The sequence below is a fragment of the Aegilops tauschii genome, chromosome 6 (assembly GCF_002575655.3).
Source record: "Aegilops tauschii subsp. strangulata cultivar AL8/78 chromosome 6, Aet v6.0, whole genome shotgun sequence".
Classification (NCBI taxonomy): domain Eukaryota; kingdom Viridiplantae; phylum Streptophyta; class Magnoliopsida; order Poales; family Poaceae; genus Aegilops; species Aegilops tauschii.
In genome coordinates this window covers 469,936,476-469,956,366 of record NC_053040.3, presented here as the reverse complement: position 1 = coordinate 469,956,366, position 19,891 = coordinate 469,936,476, and the positions used below count along the sequence as shown (strand labels likewise).

Genomic DNA, 19,891 nt, shown 5'->3' with positions numbered 1-19,891 from the left:
CGCCTCGATCCGAAGCAGTTGCTCGAGGCGTGAATGCAGGTGAGGCTCGAATCCAGCTGGTTTAGCATCAGTCGCTCCTTGCGATCTTCTGCACTATGGGCGGACTGCCCAGGTGCAGGTCGGGGCGGGCGGTCGCCGGCGATCCCCTGAGAGAAGGAGCGGCGCCTTGGCTCCTGGCTCGCCTCCCGCGCTGCTGCCGTCTCGTGGCATTCAGAAACAAACCGTGGAAACCGGCAACCTGGTCGGTAGTTTTTTTTTGTGTGTACTATAATAGGCGGGGTTCATCGAATTTGAAAGATCGTTCATCTAATATGAAAAAAATCATCGAATCTGAAAAAAGTTTATCGGTTTTTAAAAACACAAAATTCTTTTAAAAAATCATGCATTAAAAAAAGGAAAAACCGAATAAAACCATCTGTAAACTAAGCTTTTGCGAACCAGAAGAAACGAAATAAGATTAAGGAGCGAATGAACTTAGCACACAAGAAGGGCGATGGTTTAGAGCTCAGAGACATAGAGAATGGGCCGACCCAGCTTGGAGTGCTGCAGGCGCCCGTTTGCAAAAGTTTCATAACATTATACTTTCACACGTTGTGTAAAAAAAAGACAGATATGTGTTTCAAAAATGGGCCGACTTTTTCTTGGTTGGGCCAGAATTTTGTCTTTTTTGTACAGCAACAAATCATAATATTTTCAACGACTCTTTACATGTTCATGCAGAATGCACATAAATTTTCATGAAAATTTTCGAATTTGTGTGAAACTTTTAAATATGATTTTCAATTTTTTGAAAAAAAGGGGTCCATGGAGCTCGGCCTCCAAAGATTCTCACTCGGTAGTTTGTCTTCTTTCTTCATCAATTAATTATCCAAACAGTTTTTTTTAAGATAAGAACGGACTCTACATCGATCAGTGGCACAAAAATACAATGTACACTATTACTCCCTCCGTCTCAAAAATAAATGTCTCAACTTTATATTAACTTGACAAATTCTCTACCGCACAAAAAAAATGTAATTTTTTGAATTTTTCTAGTATTTGTTTTGATTTTTTTTTTCATCAGCGCGGGTGCAGATGAGCTCGGACGCAGAGATGGATTTTTGACTAAAATGTGTCCATCTATATTATTCGAATTAAACAAAGTTAGAACGTTTTATATTTGTTTAGGTACGGAGTACATGAACAAAGAGAATCATGACCAGGCCGAAAAGCACCTGCCCAACCATATTCTACAGTAAGATATCCAAAAACGCAAACGCGTGCTCATCAGGATGTTTCCGATCTAAAAAGCTAGGCTTTATTTGACCGGAGAAGACTTGGTTGTTTTGCTTCACTTTCTCGGAGGAGCCTGACGCCCGTCCGTCCGCATGTGGAAATTGCTGTGCAGGGCGCAGAGACTGGGCACCTTCGTCCCGCCGAGTCAAGTCGTTTTAAAATGACGACGAAACCATCTCTCTCTTCTATAATAAACACAAGAGGAAGGGAATCACAGCTGTGGAGAGCAGGTGCAGCCGTCAGTGCCAATGGATCAGCCCGTGCAGCCATGGGAGTACAGCCTGCGGAAGTACCTGCTGCTGCTGGCCACCCTGGTGGTCACCGTCACGTACGCCGCCGGCTTCAACCCGCCGGGGGGAGTCTGGCAGAACGCCCTCGGCGGCCGACTCGCCGGCGACCCCATCATCCGCGACACCAACTACCACCGCTACCTCGCCTTTTTCTACTGCAACGCCACAGCCTTCGCCGCGTCGCTCGTGGTCATCGTCCTCATCCTCGTCCTCGCCATCCGCCACGACAAGAAGGGGAAGGACAGCCGCTGGGTCGTCGTGCCCCTGCGGCTCGTCATGGTGCTGGACCTGCTCAGCCTCATGGGCGCGTACGGCGCCGGCACCTGCCGGGACAAGATTTCAACCGTCTATTCCGCGGTGCTGGTGGCCATCGTCTTCCTCTACATCCTCGTTCTCAAGTCGATGGACTGCTGGGACAAGAACTCCGACCCCGGCGCCGGCTCCGGCCGCGGGATGCCTGTCGCCAATGGCAACACCGGCTCCGGCTCTGGCAGCGCGAGGCCCAATCCTGACTCTGGCACCGGCACGATTTCCACCTCCATCGCCGGCTCCGACGGCGGGATGCCCATCTCCAACGGCAACACCAGCTCTGGCGGCGTCATGTGCACTCCTGATCCCGACTCCGACGCCGGCACGATTCCACCCCCCATCCTCGGCTCTGACCCCACGGTCGGAGAAGACAAGGAGCGGCTCCGCCACCACAAGGCCCACAAAAAGCTGAAAGCCGAAGAACGGCTCCGCAAGGTCCTGATGCTCCTGGCTACGTTTGCGGTGAGCATCACGTACGTCGCCGGGCTGAGCACGCCGGGCGGCTTCTGGGACAGCACCCAGGGCAGCCACCACCCGGGTGACGCGGTTCTCAAGGACAACCATGGCCCGCGCCTGACGGTGTTCCTGCTCTGCAACACCACGGCATTCGTGGCGTCCCTGCTCATTACCATGCTGCTCATCATCGACGGCAAGAAGCTCCGCAAGAAGAAGACGGCTCGGTCTCGCATGCTCTACGGGTGCATCGTCGTTGCCCTGGTCGGTCTCGTTGCGGCGTACATCGCCGGCAGCTGCAGGGAGATCGATACCACCGCCTACGTGTTCAGCCTAGTTGGCGCCGTTCTGGCAATGGCACACATCATCCTACTCTATGGTATCTACGCTTCTTCTCGTTCCAGTCCAGTGCAACAAACTGGAGAAGTTCAGCAGACTGTTGATAATGTCAGGTAAGGATCACATACATAACATCTTCTTCCTTTCCTCTGTTTGCAACTGAAATCTCTGTTTCTTTCTCTGCTGCTGAAGTTTGTTTCCTCTGTTTGCAGTTTCACTGTTCACTCTGCAAACTGAACTAAACTCTGTTTCTTCTTCTCTGCAGTGGTAGGAAGGCTCTGGACAAGGCTCGCTCTCTTGTTCTACTGCTCGCTACTCTTGCCGCCGCCATCACCTACACAGCGGGGTTGGACCCGCCGGGTGGCCTTTGGCAGGACAATAGCAACGGGCACATGGCCGGTGACCCAATCCTTCTCACGACCAATGCTAGGCGATACAAGGCCTTCTTCTACTGCAACTCGGTTGCCTTTGTGGCCTCCTTGGTAGCCATCGTCCTAGTCCAGACAGATATTCTGGTCAGGCACCACGTGCTGGAGGCAGCCATGATACTCGATCTGTTTGGCCTCATCGGCGCCTATGCCGCCGGGAGCTGCCGGGATGTGAAAACCTCCATTTATGCCATAGCTTTGGCAGGCGCCGTCCTGGTCTATGTGGTGATCCATATTGTCTTCTTCACGCTGGACCACGAGGACAAAAAGGACGACGACAAGGCAAATCAGTTGTTGGAGAAGAGGCGCAAACGGTTGCTCCTCTTTGCGATCTTGGCCGCGACCATTACCTACCAAGCCGGCCTCACCCCTCCTGGCGGCTTCCTGCTCCAGGATGACAAGCTCGGACACCACGCTGGCGACCCGGTCCTCTTGTTCAACTACCCACTCCGTTACAAGGTCTTCTTCTACTGCAACTCGGTGAGCTTCATGCTGTCCATCTCCCTCACCATCCTCCTTGTGAACCACAATCTGTACAGGCCAGCCATACGAAGCAATGCGCTATTTGTTTGTATGGTCGTGGGCTTGTTGTGTTTGATGGTGGCCTACGCCGCCGGAAGCACCCAACACCTCAAGACATCCATCTACATCTTTCTGTTGGTCGGTGCGGCCCTTCTCGTTGCAGCCGGACTCCTGCTAGTATTTTTGCTGAAGAAAAATGACAGCGATTCAGCAGCGCAACACACTGAACAGAACCAAGAAATGAAGGAGTTAGAAGTGAGGAATGGGGATAAAGAGGAAAGAGAGGAGGCAGAAGAAAAGAATGGGGATAAAGAACTAAGGAAGAAGGAGGTAGAAGAAAATAAAGAAGAAAGGAAGAAGCACGAGAGGCGGAAGTACCTGATGCTGCTAGGCATCTTGGTGGCAAGCGTAGCCTACCAGGCCGGCCTGAAACCGCCCGGCGGAGCGTGGCAGAGCAGTGAGAATGGGTATGAGGCGGGCGACCCGGTGATGCATGATAACAGGAGACCCCGGTACCTCATCTTCTTCTACAGCAACTCCTTTTCCTTCATGGCTTCCATTGTTGTCATCATGATGTTGCTGCCGCACTGGCTGCCAAACAAGAATAAAGAAGAATGGGAAAAATGGTCGCTGAGGGTGATGAACTGGACGATCCTACTGGATTTGTTCACTCTCCTGGTGTCCTATGCAGCCGGCTCCAACAGGCAGTGGAAGACGTCGGTTTATGTCGTCGCACTCATCTTTGCTGTGCTGGTCTACTTTGCAATCCATATGACGCTGTCATGTACTGTGTGTCGCCCCAAGAGCCCCCAAAGCAGCTCTGAAGTGTAGCTCTACTATGTGAGGGCGTCTGATCCGCGATCTATCTATTTCTCCGTCTCTAGATTTCTAGTCAGCTTAATTAGCTCTGTTCAATCTCTCTGCTCTAGATAGCTCTCTCTGTTTTTAGATTCCTAGTCTAGCTGATGTAATCTGATAAACCTGTATCCCGAGTGGAGGTTGGAGCAAGCTGACATTGTTTGTCGATTCACCGGGGAAGTGCGTGTACCTTAACCCAAATACGCATTGTAGGTGAAATTTCCTGGTCCTATGTGCAATCTCTGTCTCACAAAAACTTGAATGGGAAGTGCACGAATTGCAGTTCCAGTGTATTCAGGAAACTGAAGCATTTGTTGCTACTGAAACATGCCAGTATGTCACCAGGTGCGGTCTGAAGTAATGATTGTGTAATTCTAATAGGATCCACTGGTCTTGTCGAGAGGAAACATACCTTGAATCCGTGACCCGACTTCAGCGGCGCAGTCTCCCCTGTGGGGCAATTCGCCGAACAACTGCAGGGTGCAGGCACCTGAGCTGAGCTGGGCGGGGCCGCAGGCCACTGTCGTGTGTAACGTCGTCGTCCTGCATCAATACGAACTGATATCATCAGAGGTTGGCGCCTCGATCGGAATCAGTTGCTGGAGCCGACGAGCAGAGGGTGCGCGAGTGCAGGCGCTGTGATTCAGAAGAGTGCGCGAATCCTGCAGGTTTAGCCGAACCAGCCCCGCCTCAGTCGCTCCCTGCGATCTTCCACACGAGGGACACGGTAAAGCGGAAGGCCAGGAGCAGAGCCGCGCTGCCCGGGTGCAGGTCGGGGCATGGGCTGTCTCCGGCGATCCCCGGGGAAAAGGAACAGCCCCAAAGCCCCTGCCTCCCGCGCGGTTGCGTCTCGTGTGGACGAGCGGTAGGATGGGCCGAGCGAGCGGACTCTGGGCTGGCTTAACCTGATCGATACGGTGCGGGTGATAACATGCGGCCCGTCCTGTCAGACCAGCGACCCGGAGGACATGCCGGGCTACATGACGGCTATCCGAGTTGAATGAAATGAACAAGTTTAATGTTTAAACTTTGTTTTGAATGAAATTCGGTAAATTTGTGTTTAAAGTTTTCGAAAAAAGAACAACAAGAAATTAAAGAAGGAAAACAAGTATGAATTTAAAAATTGTCAAAGTAAAGAAAAAATCCGGAAGAAAATGAAATAAAGAAGAAAAGGTAAAAAGTAAAAGAAAAAAGTTCGAAAAATAAAATATTTTTTTAAACAAATGTATAGAATTATTATGAATTGAAATAATTAAGATAAAATAAATAGGATACACATTTTTATATTGGATATATAAGATAAACGTAATTATCCAAATTTGGATATTACAAATGAAATATGAAATAAATGAAATGAAAATCATCATAGAAACAAAAAATGAAAGAAGAGGTAAAATTAAAAGAAAGAACCGGCCGCTGAGCCGAGGAGGGCGTACTAGGCCCATCCCGATCAAGCCCAACGGCGAAAGAGAGAGAGCTTTTTGGCCAAACACGACCCAGAAGCCCATCAGGGCGGCGACGATAGGATATTTAGAGGTGTTCGGCAAGGTAGGCGGACCGAGCTATTTAAGCTGGTGCGGGCACCCCTCGCTAGGCGATGTGAGACTAAATTTGCAGTGCCGCTTCTGCCGTGGGCGCTGTGCGGACCCGTAGGCGCAACTGGGCCAATTCGGGCGAGCCCACGAAGGCGCCAGATGTCGCCGTTGCACTTGGCCAGTTGGGCCGCTTTTTTAAGAAAGGTTATTGATTTTTTTATCTTTTCCAAGTGATAAAATATAACATCTATTTCCAAGTGATAAACACGGCCTGACGTCGCCGTCCTACTGGGCTAGTTGGGCCGCTGTATCCCCTCCTGAGGCCTTTGTCATGGAGCTTAGGTGTCCTAGGGCATCTCGTGGTGTTGTAATCTAGCCGTTCTATGTTTTCTGTTGGCATCATAGTGGCATGCGTTTGTGTTGTCTGGTTATCTCGGATTCTACTTTGTAAGAGGGCTAGCTAACTTGGTTGTGGTGCTTTATATATAAAGCAGGGCAAAAGCCTGTTTAGAGATGAAATGGTGTGACTTAGGCTCTAAACTCCTGCATTCAATCCCCTCACAGATTATCATTTCCTGCATTCTCGTTCCCTCTCTATAGTTAGGGAGTTGTTCGCCCAAAAGTGCTTGGACTGTCCGGTCCAAAACATTTGCGAGTATTTTGATGATCCATGTTAGAGATGCCATGTGTTTGTGGTGCGTTATATGAACTACTAGCTGACATGATCTGTTAAACCATCCCCTGTGCTGAGAGGTAAAAAAACTCACCTTAGTGGCCGCCAGTTTGTCCCACCTGCTCCACCGCACGCAAGTCCCCAACTGTGCCGCCACACCAAAAGGACATCAACACCACTCCTCAATGCGAGCACATATTTCCCCTCCTCATCGCCAGTGGCCGACGATGCTCAGACTCCGACCTCTCTCATGTGCCAATATTGTCCAGGAATGAATCCTCATTGGCGCAACAATGAGAAAACAACCGGGATGGAGAGGTTAAGAAGAATCGGAATGTAAGTGGCGGAGGAGAAGGATGCCGATCAGTGTGTGGGATTTAATTGCCACTCTTGTTTTTTTAGTAGAAGAATGCTCACTCACTTGACCCACTAGACTGCGCAGCACGCATGCTTTGATTTTGTTGGGCCGGACAAGAAGTGACCATTTCTGTGGATGTCAACGTAGTGGGCCTCGTGGCATGTGAAGTACAACAACAGGGCCACGAAGCCCCCCGCCTATTGCCTATGCCAAGATACATGTGGATGCTGGTGTGCGAAGGGGGGTTGGAGGAACGGCTGCTACTATGCAGAGACATGAATGGAATTTTTCTAGGTAGCAGGTCTAATTGGCGGGGTGGACGATGTAGTTGTCTTGGAGACTATTGCATGCATGGAGGGATTGGCTCTCGCAGAAGGTCTTCAACTCCATCGTTTTACCATTGCTACTGACGCCAAACAGGTGGTACGAGACATTCATAGCGGGAGCCGAGGAAGCAATGGAGCCATAATTAGCGAGATTAAGTTACAAGCGTCCTTATTTAATTGAAAATTTTCTTTTGAAAGTCGTGCTATCAATATTGAAGCACATAGTCTAGCCAGGTTCTCACTTTTGTTAGGTTTGGGACATCATGCCTTGTTTGGCTAGTCCCATGAACCAAACTTTATTCCATACTCTGTGGTGTTTGATGAATAAAACCTGGTTTTACCCCTCAAAAGATTACAACAGGGCCAGACTGTGCAAATATCCATTTCTGAGCCCAGTCTCATCCGCACCTGCGCTGAAGAAAAAAAGCAACAAAAAAATACTATAAATATTTTAAAAATTCCAAGTTGTTTTCCATGGTAGAGATTTTGATGCGTGAGGCCCGCTCCAATTTTCAGATCATTTTGACATCTGAGCAACTCTTGGCAAGAAAAAAGAAATTTAGGGTTTATAAAAAAGTTTATTGTTCATGTAATATTCTGATCCGATTGGTCTTTTTTGCATAAAGCAACTCAGAAACCTCACGCAATAAATTATCTACCATGCATCCGAATTATTTTCTGACTGTGTGCAGGTGAGTCTGCGCACACCGTGTTCTTTTCTAACCGGTTACAAGGGACCGGTTAGAAATGCCCTTATGTCCTAGTGCCACATGATAGTATGACAAGTGGGCCAAACCGTGTTCTTTTAGATTGATCGAGTGGTCGAGGAAGATTGTGTGCATAGGATGCTCAGTCCGACGCAATTTCATGACGAATTGCACTGACGTACTCACCATGACCACACACCACGTCAGAGCCGGCTCTGTCGAATGCAAATGGTTTTTTTTTCCTGGATATAAAACCTGGAGCATTCAACTGCGGCGCCCCTAGTTGACCGGAGGAAGACTTGCTCGTTGACCGGAGGAAGACTTGCTCGTTGGCTTGTTGCTTCTTCCCTTCCTCGACGACTCTGTCAGACTTTGATGATAGAACATGCAGCCCCCATAGGCTTCGGCAGCTTGTCCCGACGACTCGCGCCGAGCCAAGTCTTTTTCGTATACTACCTCCGTCTGGGTGAATAAATCATTCGCGTAGTTCTAGGTCGACAATTTAACTATCTTAATATGTATTATATGTGATAAAAAAATATTTAAAAACTACATCCGTTTAAAAATCTAGTGATATATTTTTCATGACATATAACACATATTTAATTTCTCAAATCGATGACCTAGAACTACGCGAATGACTTGTTCACCGAGACGGAGGTAGTACTGTACTTCGTACTCCCTCCGTTCGAAAATACTTGTCCTCAGAATGGTTGTAAATAAATGTATCTATAACTAAAATAAGTCTAGATACAACCATTTCAAGAACAAGTATTTCCGGACGGAGGAGTAGTATACAATCGCACCACTCTAGATTTTTCACCTGTCGCTGCCATGGCATTCGCCATTCTGCATCACAATGATTAAGAAAAAAAAGACCTGGTTTGTATATATATATATATATATACCTATAATAAGGAGAAAGGAGATGGAGGATCCAAAGAACACACGTACGGAGAAAATATCCAAGTAACACCTAGGACGGAAGGAAGGCTGTCGTAGTGGTAAAGACAACAGAAGAGAATCATGACCGGGCCGAACAGCATGTCTCCAAGTCCAACGATGATCTACACGAAGACGCGTGCTCCTCACGATGTTTCCGATCGGCTTCATCTTAAAAAGCAAGGCTAGAATAGCTTAGTTTATTGACCGGGGAAGACTTGGTTCCTTGCTTCACTTTCGATCTCCGATGACCGCTGACGTACGTCGGTCCGCAGAGGCTCAGGCTAGGCACCTTCGTCCCGACGACGCCCACGCGCCGAGTCAAGTCGTTGTTATATAATCACCACGAAACCATTCGCCAGTCGGCAGTCTGCATCACAATAATTAGAGTAAGAACAGGAAGCGTACCACAGCCGTTGAGTGAGAGAATGGAGTGTGGTGGCGTCTCCGCCGTGCAGGTGCAGCCGGCAGCGCCAACGGATCAGCCCGGCCAGCCGGCAAAGCCGCCGGTGCAGCCGTGGGAGTACAGCCTGCGGAAGTACCTCCTGCTGCTGGCCGCCCTGGTGGTCACCGTCACGTACGCCGCGGGCTTCAGCCCGCCGGGAGGCGTCTGGCAGACCGCCCAAGACGGCCAGCCCGCCGGCGACCCCATCATCCGCGGAACCCACTACCGCCGCTACCTCGCCTTTTTCTACTGCAACGCCACCGCCTTCGCCGCGTCGCTTGTGGTCATCGTCCTCATCCTCATCCTCGCCGTCCGCCACGACAAGAAGGGGAAGGACAGCCGCTGGGTCGTCGTGCCGCTGCGGCTGGTCATGGTGCTGGACCTGCTCAGCCTCATGGGCGCGTACGGCGCCGGCACCTGCCAGGACAAGATATCCATCGTCTACTCCGCGGTGATGGTGGCCGCCGTCTTCCTCTACGTCGCCGTTCTTAAGATGATGGACTGGTGGTGCCCAGACAACAAATCCGGCCCCGGCTGCAGCGGCACAATGTCCTCCGCCCCCAACAGCAACTCCAACTCCGGCGGCGTGATGTCCAGTCCTAATCCCGACTCCGACACCGTCACGATCCCCTCCCCCGTCCGTGACTCTGACCCGAATATCAGAGAAGAAGAGGACCGCAAACGTGAGGCCCTGAAGAAGCTGAAAGCCGACGAACGGCTCCGCAAGGTCCTGATGCTCCTGGCGACGTTCGCGGTGAGCATCACGTACGTCGCCGGGCTGAGCACGCCAGGCGGCTTCTGGGACAGCACCGGGACCAGCTACCGCCCGGGCGATGCAATCCTCAAGGACCGCCACCGCCCGCGCCTGACGGTGTTCCTGCTCTGCAACACCACGGCGTTCGTCGCGTCCCTGCTCATCATCATGCTGCTCATCATCGACGGCAAGAAGCTCCGCGAGAAGAAGGCTCGGTCGCTCGTGCTCTACGGGTTCATCGTTGTTGCGCTGGTCAGCCTCGTCGGCGCTTACACCGCTGGCAGCTGCAGGGAGACAAAAACCACCATCTACGTGGTCTCCCTGGCCGGCGGCATTCTGGCAATGGCATACATCGTACTCTATGCTTTCTACACTTTAAAGTCTTCTCGTTCCAGTCCAGCGCAACAAACGGATGCACTTCAGCAGACTAATGATAATATCAGGTACTGTTTGCAGTTACTCTGCAACTGAACTGAACTCTGTTTCTTCATTCTCCGCAACTGAACTGAACTGTGTTTCTTCTTTCTTCGCGACTGAACTGAACTCTGTTTCTTCTTTCGCCGCAGTGCTAGAAAGGGTCTGGACAAGGCTCGCTCTCTTGTTCTACTGCTCGCCACTCTTGCCGCCACCATCACCTACACAGCGGGGTTGGACCCGCCAGGTGGCGTTTGGCAGGACAAGGGCGATGGGTACATGGCCGGCGACCCGATTCTAATCACAACGAACATTAGGAGATACAGGGCCTTCTACTACTGCAACTCGGTCGCGTTCGTGGCCTCCTTGCTGGTCATCGTCCTTGTCCAGACAGAGAGGCTGATCAAGCACCACGTGCTGGAGGCAGCCATGATACTCGACCTGTTTGGCCTCATCGGTGCATATGCCGCCGGGAGCTGTCGGGACGTGAGTTCCTCCATTTACGTCATGGCTTTGGCAGGCGCAGCCCTGATCTATGTGGTGATCCATATTGTCTTTTTCACGCTGGAGCTGGACCACAAGGACAAGAAAGCCGACGAGCAAGAAGATGAGTTGCTGGAGAAGAGACGCAAACGGTTGCTCCTGTTTACGATCTTGGCTGCAACCATCACCTATCAAGCCGGCCTCACCCCTCCTGGCGGGTTTCTTCTCCAGGACGACACGCTCGGGCACCATGCCGGTGACCCGATCCTCTTGCACAACTACCCAGTCCGCTACCATGCCTTCTTCTACTGCAACTCAGTGAGCTTCATGCTGTCCATCGCCCTCATCATCCTCCTGGTGAACCCCAATCTGTACAGGCCAGCCATACGAAGCAATGCACTATCCGTTTGCACGGCCGTGGGCTTGTTTTGTTTGATGGGGGCCTACGCCGCCGGAAGCACGCAACACCGCAAGACATCCATCTACATCTTCGTGTTGGTGGCTGTGGTCCTGCTCGTTGCAGCCGGGCTGCTGCTGGTATTTTTGCTGAAGAGAAAGCTCAGCAATGCGGTAGTTGCGCAACCCAGGGAACAGAACGAAGAAGAAAGGAAGAAGGAGGCAGAAGAAAAGAATGAGGATGAAGAAGAAGCGAAGAAGCATGCGAGGCGCAAGTACCTGATGCTGTTAGGCATCTTGGTGGCGAGCGTAGCCTACCAGGCCGGCCTGGAACCGCCTGGCGGGGCGTGGCAGAACAACGACAACGGGCACGAGGCGGGCAACCCGGTGATGCACGACAACAGGAGGCCCCGGTACCTCGCCTTCTTCTACAGCAACTCCATTTCCTTTGTGGCTTCCATCGTTGTCATCATCATGTTGCTACCGCAATGGCTGCCAAAGAAGAAAGAAGGAGAATGGGAGAAATGGTCGCTGAGGGTGATGAACTGGATGATCCGACTGGATCTGTTTGCTCTCCTAGTGGCCTATGCAGCCGGCTCCAACAGGGGGTTGAAGACATCCCTTTATGTCGTCGCACTCATCTTTGCTGTGCTGGGCTACTTTGCAATCCATACGGTGCTGGCATGTACCGTTTGTCGCCGTGAGAGGCGCCAAAGCAGCTCTGTAGTGTAGTTCTACTATGTAGTGTAGCTCTACTATGGCCCTCGTCTGAGCTCTGTAGTGTAGATCTCTAATCAGCACGCCCTACTCTAGCTAGCTCTGTCCCTACGATCGAAAAGCTTCTCTGTTTTTAGATTCCTAGTCTAGTTGATGTAATCGGATAATCGGATTAACCTGAATCCCAATTGGAGCATGCTAACATTGTTTGTCGACTCACTGGGCCGGTCTTTCTGTATCTTAACCCAATGGATATGTATGGTAGGTGACATTTTCCTGACTGTATGTGTACTTTCTATCTCATAAGAACTTGAATGGGAAGTGCATGAACTGCAATTGCATTTGTATTCAGGAAAGTGAATCATTTGTTGCAACTGAAACATGCTTTAGAAGTATGGTGTAATCCTAATAGTAATCACTGGTCAGGTCGAGAGGAAACATACCCTGGATCCGTTACCCAACTCTTAACGGCGCAATCTCCCTAGCGTGGCAATTCACCGAACACCTGCAGGGCGCCCGACCCCGAATGCAGATGCAGGCAACTGAGCTGAGCTGAGCAGGCCGCCGTCGCGAGTAGCGTGGTTACTGTGGAGCATCCGAGCCTGGCGCCATTTTGGCTGGAGAGGATTCCACGGGCGTGGGTCGCCTCGATCGGAAGCAGTTGTTGGAGCCGACGAGTGGATGGTGCGCGAATGCAGGCGCTGAGTTCAGACGAGCGCGCGAATCCAGCTCCGAACCAGCCCCGCTCGGCCGCTCTGTCCCTACGATCTTCCACGCCAAGGACACACAGCCGCGCTGCCCGGGTCAGGTCGGGACGGGCCGTCGCCGGCGATCGCCGGGAAAGGAACAGCGCCTAAGGCCTCCTGCGCGGCTTTGTCTCGTGTGGCCGAGCGGTAGGATGGGCCAAGCGAGCAGACTCGGGTTGGCTTAACCGGATCGATACGGTGCGGGTACACGCGGCCGGTTGGTTTTCTATAGATAGTAAAAAAAAACTTGTTTCTGCCGTCAAATCAAATCATGTACATACATAGTTTAAAAAATATCATGTACATACAATTTGTATTTTTTTAACACAGTACAGCCGCAAACGCTCATATATAATTATATATACACGCATACACTCATTCCTATTAACACACACATGCACAGCATACCCGTATGAGCACCTCTGGTAGACTGAGCCGACATAGCATCTTGAGATCTTACGAACTCACCACAGACGCCTCGCAATCGACAGGATCATTTCTTCCCACTGAACGAACATCGCCAGAAATAATGCAAGCACCAATATCAAGTTTAGAACTTGAACCCTGATGGGCTGAGAATACCACTGTCCTCCTAACTCAACCACATGTTGGTTCGCCTCTCTGTCCTATATTAATTAAAACTGAAATGGATGTATCTAGACGGATTTTAATACTGGATACACTCATTTTAACATCAATTAATATGGGACGGATGGAGTACCTTTTTGACAAAGATGACGACCCTCATGAACGCACACACGCACACCCTAGCTCTATGAGCAACTTCGAGAGACTGAACCGGCACAACATCTTGACATTGACGAAGTCGCCGCAGCCTTGGTAGTCGACGGGAACATCTCCTTCCACCGAACACACATTGCTGTTAAATTCAAAAAATGCAACCACCAATGCTAAGTTTAGGACTTGAACCTAGTGGGTTGGTTCCACCACAAGAAACCTAATCATCTGAGCTTCTCCTTGCGACGATCGTCTCCTTACAAAAACCCCTGGGGAAAATTGAGGAGAAATATATATACATCATGCCATGAAAAACTCTTACAAATCCAATGTGAAAATAAGGAGAAAATGCCATGAAAACTCACACAAGCCCAATGTGAAAATAAAGAGAAAATGACGTATGCAGTTCATGCTTGTATTGATATTGCCTCATAAAAAACCTTACGTGAGAAATTATTAGGAAAAACTCACAAAGGAAAAGAGTGCAATACTAAAAATCTAATGATCTCCCCCCCCCCCCCCCCCCCCCCACCTCGAATTTTGCAAGTCACCAAGTCGCCTCACACTAGTTCCATTTACATATTTATGAAACTAAGAACCTGGTAAGCGATTGATAAATAAATCAGCAAGACTATAACATGACTTTGTTTGCAAAATATTTATTTTCCCATTCTTTTTGAGCTTTAGGCAACATTGCTGACCTTTGTTGATCATAACGCTCATTTAAGGAGTTTCAGAGTGATACATGGCTTTTCCCCATTATGTACACTCTCAGAGCACGATCAAGGTGGCGTCAAATGAAGTGCAAAGCAGCATACTTTGCCATATCTGTGATAGAAGGAGCTCTCTGAGCAGTTGTGTTTGTATTGCTAATCAGATTCCTGACTAGGTAGTTTCTGCCATCAATGGCAAGCTCAACAAATTTCTTCTTGGATATGTCAGCCATACCCTGCATGAAGGTATCATGCACATTAATTTACTCTCATGTAAATTAATTGTGTGTAAAATAAGATGCTTGATTCAAATATAGAAGTGTAGGAAATCCTACACGACCCAAAATATGTCTTTCTACAAAAAGAGAATCACCATAACATGGCGTAAATCTTTATTTTGTAGAACACATAAAGGTAATCACCACCTAGTGGCATATACCTTATTATTATGGTTATTTTCATGCTAAAGTCTTTGTGCCTTCATTTTTTCTTTAATCACATGTAGGCAATCAATCCTAAGTAGTGTAGACCTTATTTTTATGGTACTTCACACAATCTTGTGTTAACTAAAACACTTTGAAGGTAATTACTATATGGTGGTGCAGACCTCACAATTGTGAACAAAATTATACGTTGCGATAAATGCAATCCATAAGTTGTGTGCATTTTTTTCCTGAAAGTAGTCGTATCATTTTTCAAGCATAATCAACACGTAGCAATATAAATTGCGTAACATATGTTGACATAAAATGTGCAGACATCACATAGTAATATGGTACAAATTACTAACAACACATGTGTACAAAAACTGAAAAAACTAGAAGCTAAGCAGGAAAGAAATATGGAAAAAAATGGCAATAGGCCAAAACTTGGCAGCCTACTACCGTGGCTCATGCCTCCTTTTTTTCTCTTTATGATTCTTTTTTGCTGCTCGTATAGAGCATCAGCAAGTGCCCAACCGCCCTTTTGGCTGAACATGGGTGGCTTTTCACCAGTCGAACTGCACGATCAGGTGAGGGGGGCGACATGACGGTTTCTGTCCCCATCGATTAACCGTCCCCAATCCTGATCCAAGCGGCGGCAACAACCACCTCTCAGACATCCACCGTCGTGACCTCAATGACAAGGGATAGAGAGCCACGGTGTTGCCGTCCTCGTCCTCTAAAGAAGAATCACCATGGAGCCTCGAATCCAAGATCGACCTCCTGGGTTCTGACTCCCCCGGTCGGCGAGCAGCACCAGCCCTTGCCAGCACGATGAAGCGGTCACGACATGGCGACTGCAATGGGGCGGCAAAGCTGTTTCTCCATTGTTGAAGACATCCCCACACGCAATAGCCGACATAGGGAGGCGCCATCCAGGGTCGACGCTTGACGAAGTAGTCGCGGAGTCCACCTCCTCATGCTCGGGAGTTAGAGATGACATGTCCAAGGATCTCGGTGGTACTGGTGCTGCGGGCTTGGCCTCCTCAGCATCATAGTCTGGTGGTGGAAACGACGACGAAGTTGGGCACATACCCCAACTGTGCAGCGGGCACGGTCACAATGAAGGAGGAGTTGCGAGTTCCGATTTGATGTTGACGTCCATCGTCTCGTTCATAGGCTCCATCACTTAATCTGTGTGAAGCATTGGAGCGGTTGGCCCTGCCAGAATCCTGGCCGGCAGTGGTGCTGCCACTAGGATGGTCGGTCCAGGCTGAGCACCGGAGAGTTTGGCATGGTGGCGCCCGTTGATTCCTCGGACACCATATCCTCAATGAAAGATACAACGACGCTCTCTGAAATGATGGAAACCATGCCGACAACCTCCGAATGACAAAGATCGTGTGCATTGCCGTGGTGGCAATGAAGCCCGCCAATACCACGACAACAACGTTCAATTAGGCGACTTCAACGACCATCTCCCAGAAGCAAATGAAGGAAGAATGCCATTAATCCTCTAGGCATTGTTGCCTGCCTTTTCTTTCTTCCCTTTGTTGTTGTTTTTCCAGCGTCTCTCGGTTTGAGACAAAGTGTTGTTAACGTGTTGTGGTGAAAACTGAGTGAATGAATCAATCAAACCAACTGTTTTCCATCAATGATCATAGAATATAATTATTTAATTTTGTAATTAAAGGATAATCCTTCGTAAAGTGCCTCATGCGGTTTATCATATGGCAAGCGTCCCGACGCTCTCCACGTCCCACGAACCGACGAATCTCTTCATCGCATGTGTTCCCCTTGTATATATTCTATGATCATCGATGTAATACAACTGATTGGATTGTTTCATACAGTTTTCACAACAACACATTATCAGCACTTTGTCTCGAACTAAGAAAGAGAAATTGGCAGAACTCACCATCGAACTTGCTGGAAAAACAACAACAAAGGGAAGATAGTAAAGATAGGCAACGATGCCCAGATGATTACTAGATTCTTCCTTCATCTACTTCGGGAAGATGGTCATCGACATTGCCTGATTGCACGTCACCATCGTTGTATTGGCAAGCTTCATCACCACCACCGCAATGCAGGCGACCTTCGTCCGTTCAGAGGCCATCAACATGGTTTTCGTCATTTGTAAAGCGTCCCTGCAGCCTTCATTGAGGACATGGTGCCCGAGGAATGAGCGCTCACCACCATGTCAGACCTTCTGATGCTCAACCCGATACGGCCATGCTGGTGGCAACACCACTTCCAACATGGATTCTGGCAGGACCAGCCGCTCCAATGCTTCATAGGGACGAAGTGATGGAGCCCAGATGACACGATGGACATCGACGTCGCCGACATCGAGCCAAAACTCGTAGCTCCTTTACTGCGATGGCACCGACTGCACGACTAGGGCCCGTGTCCAACTCCACTACCATCTCCACCACAAGCCTACGGCGCCGAGGAGGAGGCTGAGCCCATGGCACTAGGACCATCGAAATCCCGGACATGCCGTCTCCAACTTCAGCACATGAGGAGGTGGACACCAGACTGATCAAGTGTTAGCCCCGGGCTGTTGTGCGTGGGACGCCTTCAACAATGGAGCAAGCAGCTCGGCTACCCCATCGTAGTTGCCACACCACGACTGCTTAATCGTGTCACACGTCGTGTAGGCGGTTGGCGACGGTCGTTAGCCAGGGGAGTGGAGGCTAGCGAGTCTTGGACTCATGAATGGGCACTTTGATGGAGTCTCACGCGGGACGCGCTCCCTGGTGGTTCTTCGGAGGAGGAGTAGGGCGAGCCAGTGCTCTTTGTCCCTCGTTGTTGGGGCGACGACGGCAGATGGCCGAGAGGTGGCCACTATCGTCCCTCGAACCGGGATTGGGAGCGGTTAGTCGATGGGGGTGAAAAAATTATCTCGCCACCTCCGTTATCCGATCGTGCGGTTGGGCTAAAGTTAGCCACACTTGGACAAAAGGCCGGTTGGGCACTAGCCCATGCTCTGTACGAGCATCCGATTTTTTTTGATCAAAACAAAAATAAGGGTTGCCTGAGCCACGGTACTAGGCTACCTGTTTTAGACTATTGCTATTTTCGTATTTCTTTTCTAATTAGATTCTAGGTTTTTCAGTTTTTATAGCATATCACTGTGTGATGTCTGCACATTTTATATCAACATATGTATGGATGCAATTTTAGTTGCTATATGTTGATTATGCTTGAAAACATGATATGACTACTTTAAAAAAATTACACGCAACTTATGGATTGCATTTATCACAATGTATAACTTTGTTCACAAGTGCGAGGTCTACATCACCATGTAGTGATTATCTTCAAAAATGTTTAAAATTGACACAAGATTGTGCGAAGTAACATAAAAGTAAGGTCTACACTACTTAGAAGTGATTACCTACATGTGATTAATGCAAAAATGAATGCACGCAAATTATGGCATTAAGAGCATCTCCAATAGATGGTCCAAATTTTGGCGGTCCAAAACCGAAGATGTAAAATATGGACCGCCAAAAAATGCGTTTTGGAGCTTCAAAAAATGCTCAACTCCAACATATGGTCCAAATCAGAGATGTAAAAGAGCAACTCCAACAAATGGTCCAAAACGAAGATGTAAAATCGCCTTGATCGTCTTCTTCAACCTCAGGAGGTCGGCCACCTTCGTCAAATCCGTCGCCATCAAGCTCTCCCCGACCTCCCCGAGCGCACCATCCTCCCTGTGATGAGCTCCTCTCTCACTCCCCCTATTTTTCCCCTTCGATCGGTGTCCTTTGCCACCGCTTCCGTGCTCGTCCGTGGTCGCCATGGCCGGAGCCCGACCTCCCCTGTATGTGCTCCTTTGCCGGCCAGCAGCCGAGGCGAACACCACGAGCAGCAGCACAGGCACGCTGCACGGGCCAGCAGCGACGGCAGCTCGGCTGGACAGGGTCAGTGCGGGGCGGCGGGGGGGGGGGGGGGGGGGCGGGAGGCGGTGGCAACGGGGCGGGCCAGCAAGCAGCGGTGGGCGGCGGCCTAAGGACCCGGCGGAGGCCTACATGGGCAGCCAGACCGCCGGAGGCGCCGATTCCCACTGCGGCTGCCTGCCGATTTGGCGGCACCCGGGCGGCTGCGAGACGGCTTCTGGCGAGGGAGGCGACGGGGGCGAGGGCGGCGGAGGGCGGCGCTGGCGATTTGGGGCGGTGGCGGCGACGGCGACGGGGATTTGGGCGGCGGCGGCGGCGGATTCCGGCCGATTGGTGTTCGGGCGGGCGGACGGGCGCGACTGTGAAATGAAATGAAGGGTGGTTGGGCGTTGGCGGGCGGTCGCCGAAGTTGGACCAGTTGTATCTCGTGATGTAAATTTGCACCGCGAGGTGTTGTATTTTACATCACCGGGAGGCCATGGTCTAATTTTTTTTTATATATGGACCGTCTGTTGGAGCAGCGTTTTGTGCCCCAGACGGTCCAAAAGTTAGGTATTTTTACATTTGGACTGTCTATTGGAGATGCTCTAAGATAGCCATAAGAATAAGGTCTAGGCCACTTGGTGGTGATTACAAACGACCTCTATGTGTTCTACAAAACAAAAATCTATGTCATCTTATGCTGATTATCTTTTTGTGTGTGCAGAAAGTCACTTTTTGGGACGTTTAGGCTTTTTCTAGACCTTTATATTTGAATCAAGCATCTTATTTTACACACAATTAATTTACATGAGGGTAAATTAATGCACATGATATCTTCATGCAGGGTATGGTTGACATATCCTCAAGGAATTTGTTGAGTTTGCCATTGATGACAGAAACTATTTGACCTGGCCCATGGATGTCTAGATTAACATGGCGACCAATTTTTTTATCTGATCTGCACTATAACCACGCCTGCTCGGGGAGCTCCTGCTATCACATATATGGCAAAGTATGCTGCTTTGCACTTCATTTGACACTACCTTGATCCTGCTCTGAAAGAAGAAGACGTGATGGACGAAAGTCCTCTATCACTCTAGAACTTGTTAAAGGAGCGCTAGGATCAATAGAGGTCGGTGATGTTGTCCAAAGCGCAAA

General features: G+C 49.7%; 2 protein-coding genes and 2 long non-coding RNA genes across 4 annotated transcripts; 2 read left to right on the top strand and 2 right to left on the bottom strand.

Moving 5' to 3' along the window:
- Positions 1 to 1,125: 1,125 nt before the first annotated feature.
- LOC141026301 (uncharacterized) lies at positions 1,126 to 5,341 on the bottom strand. Its single transcript, XR_012188201.1, has 3 exons — positions 4,887 to 5,341; positions 3,995 to 4,207; positions 1,126 to 3,802 (listed from the first exon to the last, which is right to left on the bottom strand). It is a non-coding gene; the product is annotated as an uncharacterized lncRNA (long non-coding RNA).
- On the top strand, positions 1,471 to 4,687 carry LOC109764790 (uncharacterized). The gene is made up of 2 exons (XM_020323571.4): positions 1,471 to 2,779; positions 2,932 to 4,687. Exons 1-2 carry the CDS (start codon positions 1,524 to 1,526, stop codon positions 4,445 to 4,447), a joined length of 2,772 nt encoding a protein of 923 aa, XP_020179160.1. The 5' UTR covers positions 1,471 to 1,523; the 3' UTR covers positions 4,448 to 4,687.
- Positions 5,342 to 8,888: 3,547 nt separating the features above from the next.
- LOC120966646 (uncharacterized) lies at positions 8,889 to 13,816 on the bottom strand. Its single transcript, XR_005760818.3, has 2 exons — positions 12,668 to 13,816; positions 8,889 to 9,385 (listed from the first exon to the last, which is right to left on the bottom strand). It is a non-coding gene; the product is annotated as an uncharacterized lncRNA (long non-coding RNA).
- LOC109764789 (uncharacterized) lies at positions 9,380 to 12,426 on the top strand. The gene is made up of 2 exons (XM_020323570.4): positions 9,380 to 10,657; positions 10,781 to 12,426. The coding sequence occupies exons 1-2, from the start codon at positions 9,444 to 9,446 to the stop codon at positions 12,237 to 12,239; spliced, it is 2,673 nt and encodes an 890-aa protein (XP_020179159.1). The 5' UTR covers positions 9,380 to 9,443; the 3' UTR covers positions 12,240 to 12,426.
- Positions 13,817 to 19,891: the final 6,075 nt, after the last annotated feature.

Excerpts from the sequence above, each read along its gene's own strand:
- LOC109764790 (XM_020323571.4), top strand. The coding sequence starts at position 1,524 with ATGGATCAGCCCGTGCAGCCATGGGAGTACAGCCTGCGGAAGTACCTG. Across the intron at positions 2,780-2,931 it reads CAGACTGTTGATAATGTCAG|TGGTAGGAAGGCTCTGGACA; the intron begins GTAAGGATCACA and ends TCTTCTCTGCAG.
- LOC109764789 (XM_020323570.4), top strand. The coding sequence starts at position 9,444 with ATGGAGTGTGGTGGCGTCTCCGCCGTGCAGGTGCAGCCGGCAGCGCCA. Across the intron at positions 10,658-10,780 it reads CAGACTAATGATAATATCAG|TGCTAGAAAGGGTCTGGACA; the intron begins GTACTGTTTGCA and ends CTTTCGCCGCAG.